General features: G+C 51.3%; 1 protein-coding gene across 1 annotated transcript; it reads left to right on the top strand.

Annotated features, from left to right (window-relative positions):
- Nucleotides 1-200: 200 nt before the first annotated feature.
- Nucleotides 201-4363, top strand: LOC147124801 (uncharacterized). Its single transcript, XM_086003829.1, has 2 exons — nucleotides 201-759; nucleotides 3897-4363. The coding sequence occupies exons 1-2, from the start codon at nucleotides 201-203 to the stop codon at nucleotides 4355-4357; spliced, it is 1020 nt and encodes a 339-aa protein (XP_085859955.1). The 3' UTR covers nucleotides 4358-4363.
- Nucleotides 4364-11679: the final 7316 nt, after the last annotated feature.

Here is an 11679-nt window from a genome sequence, read left to right as displayed (position 1 = left end):
AGTTAGAAAGATTACCTGTAAACATCTGACATTATTCTCTGACTATATAAGCTGTGTCTTTGTGCATCTCTCCACTTCACCTGATGAAGGAGCAGCGCTCCAAAAGCTTGTGACTTCAAATAAAGCTGTTGGACTATAACCTGGTGTTGTGTGCCTTCTTACATTTGTCCACCCCAGTCCAACTCCGGCATCTCCACACCATGGCTACTGTCGATACCACAAACTGCCGGCTCAAAGTGGAGAGGATCTCCAAGAAGATCGCGCATACCGACACAGACATCAAGTTTCTACAGAGATGCAAGAAAGCAGACAAGATCCCGAAAGGACTACAGATCACGAACCCACTAAAGTCGACCTACAACATAGACTACGCTGAGAGAATCTGCCGTTGTTCCTCTCGCACACTCCTCAACCATCTCGTACACCAGCTCTACAGCAGACGCCGCAACCTCGAAACTGAGATGGAGTCCATGTTCTCAGCCTGTGCTCAGGACACAGCAGACCAGCTACGAGACACCGCCAAACAGACAAGGCAATGGAACTACGCTGCCTACATGCACACCAAGAACAGGAATCTTGAGAAACTCGGCATCACCAGCAGCAGCAACCAAGCCTCCCCCGGTACCACGGTTGAAACCACAGGGAAGTCCATCGTCAACCTGTCTGACCACACCCTTCAACCAGACGAAATTGAAGTTCTCAGCCGAGGGCTTAATTTCTGCCCCACCACCAAAATGGACCCCATCGGTCTCGCAGCAGGCACAGAGGAATTCATCAGGAGAATGAGGCTCCGGGAATTCTTCCACAAATCCCAAGATGTCAGCAGCGAACCCAATGAGACAATCAATGATCCGGAACAGCAGACAGCGGGATCCGCAGTGCAGCAACTGAAGAAGAAACAATCAAATTGGACCCCTCCGGAGGGTCGCTGCCCTAAGCTTGACATGTATGCTCAAGCTGTCAGGAGATGCATCAACGCCAGATTCTTCAGCCGCACTCACAAGACAGTCCAGAATGTCACCCGAGCACAACACAACGCCATCCACGCTCTCAGGACCAACCGCAACATCGTCATCAAAGCAGCTGACAAAGGAGGAGCCATCTGCATACAGCACAGAACAGACTATTGCAAAGAAGCATACAGTCAACTGGACAACCAGGAACACTACAGACAGTTACCCGCAGATCCGACCAAAGAACACACCCGCCAACTCAACAGACTGATCAAGACCTTCGATCCAGACCTTCAAAGCATCCTACGCGCTCTCATCCCACGTACTCCCCACGTGGGAGACTTCTAATGCCTCCCAAAGATACACAAAGCCAACACACCCGGACATCCTATCGTATCAGGCAACGGAACCCTGTGTGAGAACCTCTCTGGATACGTTGAGGGCATCCTGAAAACCATTGTACAGGGAACCCCCAGCTTCTGTCGCAACACTACAGACTTCTTACAGAAACTCAGCACCCACGGACCAGTTGAACCAGGAACACTCCTCGCCACGATGGATGTCTCGGCACTCTACACCAGTATCCCCCACGATGACGGCATCGCTGCGACAGCCTCAGTACTCAACACCAACAACAGCCAATCTCCAGACGCCATCCTACAACTCATCCGCTTCATCCTTGACCACAATGTCTTCACCTTCGACAACCAGTTCTTTACCCAAACACACGGAACAGCCATGGGGACCAAATTCACACCCCAATATGCCAACATCTTCATGCACAAGTTCGAGCAAGACTTCTTCGCTGCACAGGACCTCCAACCAATGCTATACACCAGATACATCGATGACATTTTCTTCCTATGGACCCATGGCGAAGAATCACTGAAAAGATTACACAATAACATCAACAAATTCCATCCCACCATCAAACTCACCATGGACTACTCCTCAGAATTGGTTTCATTCTTGGACACACGAATCTCCATCAAAGACGGACACCTCAGCACTTCACTCTATCGCAAGCCCACGGACAACCTCACGATGCTCCACTTCTCCAGCTGCCACCCTAACCATGTTAAAGAAGCCATCCCCTATGGACAAGCCCTGCGAATACACAGGATCTGCTCAGATGAGGAAGAACGCGATGGACACCTACAGATGCTGAAAGACGCCCTCGTAAGATCAGGATATGATGCTCCACTCGTCGATTGACAGTTCCGACGGGCCACAGCGAAAAATCGTATAGACCTTCTCAGAAGACAAACATGGGACACAACCAACAGAGTACCCTTCGTCGTCCAGTACTTCCCCGGAGCAGAGAAACTACGTCATGTTCTTCGCAGCCTTCAACATGTCATCGATGATGACGAACACCTCGCTAAGGCCATCCCCACGCCTCCACTACTCGCCTTCAAACAGCCGCCTAACCTCAAACAGACTATCGTTCGCAGCAAATTACCCAGCTTTCAGGAGAACAGCGACCACGACACCACACAACCCGGCCACAGCAACCTCTGCATGACATGCCAGATCATCAACACAGATACCATCATCACACGTGAGGACACCACCCACCAGGTACATGGTACATACACCTGTGACTCGGCCAACGTTGTCTACCTCATACGTTGCAGGAAAGGATGCCCCGGAGCATGGTACATCGGCGAGACCATGCAGACACTGCGACAACGGATGAACGGACACCGCGCAACAATCGCCAGTCAGGATTGTTCCCTCCTAGTCGGGGAACACTTCAGCAGTCAAGGACATTCAGCCTCCGATCTTCGGGTAAGCATTCTCCAAGGCAGCCTTCAAGACACACGACAATGCAAAATCGTCGAGCAGAATCTGATAGCCAAGTTCCGCACCCATGAGGACGGCCTGAACTGGGATATTGGGTTCATGTCACGCTACATGTAACCCCACCTGACATCGGGCCATCCAGACTCGAGTCATCGTTGGCTTGTTCTCTCTACACAGATGCGGCCGGACCTGCTGTGATTTCCAGCAAAATAATGTTTATTGTCTGTTTTTTTGTTTTTCACACCGACCCCAGCATCTGCAACATTTGACCCCTTGTGACCCCACCTCATTGTTCTTTGGTGTAATGTTTTCCTGACTGACCTGTTTGGACACCATTCACACCTTTGATTGCTGTGATTGTCTCTCTGCCGAGGTGTGATAAATGGCAGTTAGAAAGATTACCTGTAAACATCTGACATTATTCTCTGACTATATAAGCTGTGTCTTTATGCATCTCTCCACTTCACCTGATGAAGGAGCAGGACTCCGAAAGCTTGTGACTTCAAATAAAGCTGTTGGACTATAACCTGGTGTTGTGTGACTTCTTACATTTGTCCACCCCAGTCCAACTCCGGCATCTCCACACCATGTCTACTATCGACACCACAAACTGCCGGCTCAAAATGGAGAGGATCTCCAAGAAGATCGCGCATATCGACACAGACATCAAGTTTCTACAGAGATGCAAGAAAGCAGACAAGATCCCGAAAGGACTACAGATCACGAACCCACTCAAGTCGACCTACAACACAGACTACGCTGAGAGACTCTGCCGTCGTACCTCTCGCACACTCCTCAACCATCTCGTACATCAGCTCTACAGCAGATGCCGCAACCTCGAAACCGAGATGGAGTCCATGTTCTCAGCCTGTGCTCAGGACACAGCAGACCAGCTACAAGACACCGCCAAACAGACAAGGCAATGGAACTACACTGCCTACATGCACACCAAGAACAGGAAGCTTGAGAAACTCGGCATCACCAGCAGCAGCAACCAAGCCTCCCCGGTACCATGGTTGAAACCACAGGGAAGTCCATCGTCAACCTGTCCGACCACACCAAGCGAAATTGAAGTTCTCAGCCGAGGGCTCAATTTCTGCCCCACCACCAAAATAGACCCCATCGGTCTCGCGGCAGACACAGAGGAATTCATCAGGAGAATGAGGCTCCGGGAATTCTTCCACAAATCCCAAGATGTCAGCAGCGAACCCAATGAGACAATCAATGATCCAGAACAGCAGACAGAGGGATCCGCAGTGCAGCAACTAAAGAAGAAAGAGTCAAATTGGACCCCTCCGGAGGGTCGCTGCCCTAAGCTTGACATGTATGCTCAAGCTGTCAGGAGATGCATCAACGATAGATTCATCAGCCGCACTCACAAGACAGTCCAGAATGTCACCCGAGCACAACGCAACGCCATCCACGCTCTCAAGACCAACCGTAACATCGTCATCAAACTAGCTGACAAAGGAGGAGCCATCGTCATACAGAACAGAACGGACTATTGCAAAGAAGCATACCGACAACTGGACAACCAGGAACACTACAGTTACCCGCAGATCCGACCAAAGAACACACCCGCCAACTCAACAGACTGATCAAGACCTTCGATCTAGACCTTCAAAGCATCCTACGCGCTCTCATCCCACGTACTCCCCACGTGGGAGATTTCTACTGCCTCCCAAAGATACACAAAGCCAACACACCCAGACGTCCTATCGTATCAGGCAACGGAACCCTGTGTGAGAACCTCTCTGGATACATTGAGGGCATCCTGAAACCCATTGTACAGGGAACCCCCAGCTTCTGTCGCGACATTACAGACTTCTTACAGAAACTCAGCACCCACGGACCAGTTGAACCAGGAACACTCCTCGCCACGATGGACATCTCAGCACTCTACACCAGTATCCCCCACGATGACGGCATCGCTGCGACAGCCTCAGTACTCAACACCAACAACAGCCAATCTCTAGACGCCATCCTACAACTCATCCGCCTCATCCTTGACCACAATGTCTTCACCTTCGACAACCAGTTCTTTACCCAAACACACGTAACAGCCATGGGGATCAAAATCGCACCCCAATATGCCAACATCTTCATGCACAAGTTCGTGCAAGACTTCTTCGCTGCACAGGACCTCCAACCAATGCTATACACCAGATACATCGACGACATTTTCTTCCTATGGACCCATGGCGAAGAATCACTGAAAAGACTACACGATAACATCAACAAGTTCCATTCCACCATCAAACTCACCATGGACTACTCCTCAGAATCGGTTTCATTCTTGGAGACACGAATCTCCATCAAAGACGGACACCTCAGCACTTCACTCTACGGCAATACCACGGACAACCTCACGATGCTCCACTTCTCCAGCTTCCACCCTAACCATGTTAAAGAAGCCATCACCTATGGACAAGCCCTGCAAATACACAGGACCTGCTCAGATGAGGAAGAACGCGATGGACACATACAGATGCTGAAAGACGCCCTCGTAAGAACGGGATATGACGCTCGACTCGTCGATCGACAGTTCCAACGGGCCACAGCGAAAAATCGTATAGACCTCCTCAGAAGACAAACATGGGACACAACCAACAGAGTACCCTCGTCGTCCAGTACTTCCCCGGAGCAGAGAAACTACGCCATGTTCTTCGCAGCCTTCAACATGTCATCGATGATGACGAACACCTCGCTAAGGCCATCCCCACGCCTCCACTACTCGCCTTCAAACAGCCGCCTAACCTCAAACAGACTATCGTTCGCAGCAAATTACCTAGCTTTCAGGAGAACAGCGACCACGACACCACACAACCCTGCCACAGCAACCTCTGCAAGACATGCCAGATCATCAACACAGATACCATCATCACACGTGAGGACACCACCCACCAGGTACATGGTACATACTCCTGTCACTCGGCGAACGTTGTCGACCTCATACGTTGCAGGAAAGGATGCCCCGGAGCATGGTACATCGGCGAGACCATGCAGACACTGCGACAACGGATGAACGGACACCGCGCAACAATCACCAGGCAGGAGTGTTCCCTCCCAGTCTGGGAACACTTCAGCAGTCAAGGACATTCAGCCTCCGATCTTCGGGTAAGCATTTTCCAAGGCGGCCTTCGAGACACACGACAACGCAAAATCATCGAGCAGAAACTGATAGCCAAGTTCCGCACCCATGAGGACGGCCTGAACCGGGATATTGGATTCATGTCACGCTACATGTAACCTCACCTGACGTAGGGTCATCCAGACTCGAGTCATCGTTGGCTTGTTCTCTCTACACAGATGCGGCCGGACCTGCTGCGATTTCCAGCAAAAAAAATGTATTTTGTCTGTTTTATTGTTTTTCACACAGACCCCAGCATCTGCAACATTTGACCCCTTGTGACCCAACCTCATTGTTCTTTGATGTAATGTTTTCCTGACTGACCTGTTTGGACACCATTCACACCTTTAATTGCTGTGATTATCTCTCTGCCGAGGTGTGATAAATGGCAGTTAGAAAGATTACCTGTAAACATCTGACATTATTCTCTGACTATATAAGCTGTGTCTTTATGCATCTCTCCACTTCACCTGATGAAGGAGCAGCGCTCTGAAAGCTTGTGACTTCAAATAAAGCTGTTGGACTATAACCTGGTGTTGTGTGACTTCTTACATTTGTCCACCCCACACCAACTCCGGCATCTCCACACCTCAACTTCTAAGGCAGAGGGTCATTGCAGGCAGCCATGGGGGTTCTCTGCAACATCAGCCAGTGATCAGTACAGGCACAGATTTTCCTTTACAACAGAACATCCCAATTCATATGCTTTGGCATTGCAGCAAGACAGCAGAGAGAAAAAGGGCCAAACCATTTTATGGCTTCCCAGGGGTCAGGGAGCAGTCGATGGCATCCTCATTGTATTAAGGGTGTACTTAAGTAGTCCGGGTCAGGTGTTAAGACCCGCGACTGTAATGACAGTGAATGGTACTACCTCTGACTGGGCGGCTGTTAAGTAACCTGGCCAACTCTGTGGTATTGTGCAGTCATCCTGCATGGCACAGCATGGCACATGGACCATCCTACTCGCCAACTGCAGCAGACTGTTTCACATGGCCACCAATGCCCACACCAAGGCTTCATATTGGTAAAGCATCCTTCTTTGACTAGTAGGGTCCATAAGGCATGTAGCACTCAGCACCAAGAAGGAGCCCCCTCTTCTGCCTCGCTTCCTCAAGTCGAATGTCTCGTAGTTCAATGGATGGCTGTGTGATCCACTCTTTTTCCTGACACTTTTCCGCAAACGAGCTTGCTACTTTGCAATTTTAAAACATTTGGGTGCCTGTCCCTTTAAGGCAGCTACAGGCCTTTAAACCTGCAGCAGCACACGAATTCCTAGCCCAGAATGACGCGCTCCCAATCCGAGATGTTCTCTGTTGTATCCGTGTGTTAATGGAGACACGGAATGCAGGAGTTGGTTTACAGGTGTTTACTGAACAAAGTCTGGAGGTGAACTAACAGATACAAGACATTACACAGGCTTATATAGCCCGAGTGGCCATTACCGGCATTACAGTACACAGGGGCTCTTAAAGGCACATACATCACAATTGCTCCCCTTTTAGACAACCAGTACATAACATTTTAAGTAATCATTAATTAACATGTTTACAAGAACAATAATCTACACATTTGCTGCAGTTAATCAATTATAAGTCAGTCTCTCTGGAGGCTTCCTGACTCGGTCCGGATAATGCCGCGGTGGTGTAGTCATTTTTGGTGGTGTAGTAGGTTCTTTTGGCTAGGTCGATTCGGCTTGAATGCCAGTGTCGGGTTCATCTGGTTCCAGTATCACCGGATCGGAGGTAGATACTATGGGTATCTTTGCTTCATCATTAGGCGTATAGAGTTGTGGTGTAGGTTGTCCCTTTTCGGATGACTCTATGATCTGGTCAGCATGGCGCCTTATTATGCTTTCTCCAATGTCCACGGTATACATCAGCAGTCCTAGTCGTGTGCAAATAGTTCCAACCTGCCATTTCTCGGTACGGTAGTCCCGGGCCAAAACTTGTTGACCTACCTGGAAGGTTCTAGTTGGCCTTTCATTCATGCCTTGAAATTGCCGGTTCTCCACGTCCCTTCTGATGTTTGGCTTGATCAAATCCAGCCGGCATCTTAGGCTTCTGTTGAAAAACATCATGGCGGGCGTTTGGTTTGTAACCACGTGTTGCATTCCTGTATGCAAACAAGAAGTTATCTACCTTATGCTGTAGATTTACGTCTGATGCGCTATCAATTACTCATAAAAGACGGAGAGTTAGGAGAGTAACTAAAGGCTTTTATTAGCAAAGAACAGAGCATGTCTCTCGTGGTTGACTGGGTTCCAAGAAGGCAGGGGGCTGCAGAGTGGTCACCTTTATACCTGGGCCTGTGGGTGGAGCCAGGGGCGGAGCCAGCAGAGACATGCTGAGGCATGCATAGGTACAACAGTGTGCAACAACAACAACAACAATAACAGTGGTTTACCACATTCACCCCTTGTTTAAAATTGAGTCCGGCGGGGTGAAGTGTACTAAAGGTTCGTGTAAGTAAGTCTATCAGGTGGCCTTGTATGCCGTCCTGATCATCGTGGTGGCAGCGGTGATGGTGCAGCATCCAACGTTGAATCAGGCGTCTCATTGAGTGGTTGGGTGGTCACTGACGGGTCCTGGGGCTGTGGCATGCCATCTAGCGGGGTTGGGTTGTGGGTAGTGGTGCATGGCAATGGTAGTGTTTCAGGGACACCCGAAGGTGCGAGATCTTGTGTGGAGGCTATGTCCTCCCGCCCGTCCGGGTACGCTACGTAAGCGTACTGGGGGTAGCCGTGGGTAGTGGTGGGTGGCGAAGGAGGTGTTTCGGGGGCACCCGAAGGTGCGAGGTCTCGTATGGAGACTGTGTCCTCCCGCCCGTCCGGGTACACCACGTAAGCATACTGAGGGTTGGCATGGAGGAGGCTCACCCTCTTGACCAGGGGGTCCGTCTTATGGGACCTCACGTGCTTCCGCAGTAGGACGGGTCCTGGAGAAGTCAGCCATGTCAGTAACGAGATCCCCGATGTGGACTTCCTGGGGAAGGAGAACATTCTCTCATGAGGGGTGGCATTGGTGGCTGTACAGAGCAGTGACCGAATGGAATGGAGCGCCGCAGGGAGGACCTCCTGCCAGCGAGAGGTCGGAAGGCCCTTGGATTTCAAGTTTAAAAGGTCTGCCTTCCAGACCGTCGCATTCTCCCTTTCCACCTGGCCATTCCCCCGGGGGTTGTAGCTGGTGGTCCTGCTTGTAGCAATACTTCTCGCGAGCAGGTACTGACGAAGTTCGTCGCTCATAAAGGATGAGCCCCTGTCGCTATGAATATAGCTAGGGAAACCGAACAAGGCGAAGAGGTCATTCAGACATTTAATGACAGTGGTACTGGTCGTGTCTGAGCAAGGGATGGCAAACGGGAAACGGGAGTACTCGTCAATTATGTTGAGGAAGTACACATTGCGGTCAGAGGAGGGGAGGGGCCTTTAAAATCGACGCTCAACCGTTCAAAGGGGCGCGTGGCTTTGATCAGGCTTTCTCTGTCTGGCCTATAAAAATGCGGTTTGCATTCGGCACAGATTTGGCAGTTCCTGGTCATGGTCCTGACCTCCTCGATGGAGTAGGGCAGGTTACGGGATTTGATGAAGTGAAAAAACCTGGTGAACCCCGGGTGGCAGAGGTCATTGTGGAGGGTCTTCAGTCTATCAACCTGCGCGTTGGCGCATGTACCACGTGATAGGGCATCTGGGGGCTCATTGAGTTTCCCGGGCCGGTACAAGATATCGTAATTGTAGGTGGAGGGTTCGATTCTCCACCTCAAGATCTTGTCGTTCTTGATTTTGCCCCTCTGCTTATTATTAAACATAAAAGCTACTGAACGCTGGTCAGTGAGCAGGGTAAATTGTTTTCCAGCCAGGTAATGCCTCCAATGTCGCACAGCTTCCACAATGGCCTGGGCCTCCTTTTCGACAGAGGAGTGTCGAATCTCGGGGCCCTGGAGGGTCCTTGAGAAAAAGGCCACGGGTCTCCCCGCCTGGTTAAGGGTTGCAGCTAGGGCAAAGTCGGATGCGTCGCTCTCCACTTGGAAAGTGATGGACTCATCCACTGCGTGCACCGTGGCCCTCGCAATATCTCTTTTTATGAGAGTGAAGGCTGCACAGGCCTCTGCTGCCAGGGGGAAGGAGGTGGACTTGATGAGGGGTCTGGCTTTGTCCGCATAGTTGGGCACCCACTGAGCATAGTACGAGAAAAACCCTAGGCATCTCTTCAGTGCTTTTTGGCAGTGGGGGAGGGGGAGCTCCATAAGGGGGCACATCCTGTCGGGGTCGGGGCCGATGACTCCGTTCTCCACTACACAGCCAAGAATGGCAAGGCGCTTGGTACGAAACATACATTTGTCCTTGTTGTATGTTAGGTTCAGCCGCTGGGCCGTACGGAGGAATTTCTCTAGATTAACATCATGGACCTGCTGGTCGTGGCCGCAGATGGTGACGTTGTCTAGATAGGGGAAAGTGGCCTGGAGCGCGTTCTGGTCAACCATCCGGTCCATCTCCCGTTGGAAGACTGAAATCCCGTTGGTGACGCCGAAGGGAACTCTGAGGAAGTGGCAGAGACGACCATCAGCTTCAAAAGCTGTGTACTGGCGGTCCTCAGCCCTGATGGGGAGCTGGTGGTATGCCGACTTCAGATCAATCGTCGAGAACACCCGGTATTGTGCTATCTGATTGACCATGTCAGATATGCTGGGGAGTGGGTATGCATCTAGCTGGGTGTAGCGATTGATCGTCTGGCTGTAGTCAATAACTAGGCGCTGTTTTTCGCCAGTCTTCACTACCACCACTTGTGCTCGCCATGGGCTGGTGCTACTTTCAATAATCCCTTCCTTCAGGAGTCTCGCTACCTCGGAGTTAATGAAGCTCCTATCCCCGGCACTGTAACGCCTGCTTTTGGTAGCGATGGGCTTACAGTCGCGGGTGAGGTTAGCGAATAAGGAGGGGGGGGAACTTTAAGGGTGGAGAGGCTGCAAATGGTGCGCGGCGGGCGATTTAAAAGCTGCTGGCTGCAGACTGTGAGTGGGGGGAGGGGTCCGTCGTACGCTAATGTGACACTCTTAAGGTGGCACTGAAAATCCAACCCCAGTAGAATGGCAGCGCAGAGATGGGGCAGGACCAGGAGTTAAAAAATTTTGTATTCTGTGCCCCTTACTGAAAGGGTCACTACACAGTAGCCACCGACGTCCGCTGACTGGGCTTTGGAAGCCAAAGAGATCCGATGGCGCGTCGGCAGGACCGGGAGAGAGTAACTGCGCACCGTGTCGGGGTGGATAAAGCTCTCCGTGCTCCCGCTGTCAAAAAGGCAGGTAGTGGCGCGGCCGTTTACCGTAATGTCCATCATGGACCTGGACAATTGATGAGGGAGAGATTGGTCCAGCGTCACGGAGGCCAGCGTATGGTCGAGCAAGTCGATGTGGTCGTCAGATGAGGAGGTGGTTGAGCCCGGGTCCCCCGTGGTTGAAGTTGGAGACGTCCAAGATGGCGGACAAAATGGCGGCGCCCATGATCCCGATCCCCACGCGGCTGGGGGAGCCCAAGATGGCGGACAAGATGGCTGCCCCCACGGTTCACACGTGGCGCTGCTGGCGTTAGCGGTTTTACCATTGCAGGCGCTGACATAGTATCCTTTCTTCCCGCAGCCGGAGCAGGTAGCGTTTCTCGCCGGGCAGCGTGCTCTGGGGTGTTTTGCCTGGCCACAAAAATAACATTTCTGTGCCTTGGACATCGCAGCAGCAGTTGAAGGTGGCGGTCCCATGACCCAAGGTTGTGGCGTCCACGTTGCAGAGCGGTTAGGGGAG

This window comes from Somniosus microcephalus, chromosome 1 (genome assembly GCF_052327205.1).
Source record: "Somniosus microcephalus isolate GS21.2 chromosome 1, FLI_Smic_1.0, whole genome shotgun sequence".
Taxonomy (NCBI): domain Eukaryota; kingdom Metazoa; phylum Chordata; class Chondrichthyes; order Squaliformes; family Somniosidae; genus Somniosus; species Somniosus microcephalus.
The sequence above is the reverse complement of the archived record's forward strand: the minus strand, read 5'-3'. Positions and strand labels throughout refer to the sequence as shown.

What these genes read in the sequence shown, in the direction of transcription:
- LOC147124801 (XM_086003829.1), top strand. Translation starts at nt 201, where the DNA reads ATGGCTACTGTCGATACCACAAACTGCCGGCTCAAAGTGGAGAGGATC. An exon ending in CCCCATCGGTCTCGCAGCAG is followed by an intron (nt 760 to 3,896) that starts GCACAGAGGAAT and finishes GTCTCGCGGCAG; the next exon opens with ACACAGAGGAATTCATCAGG.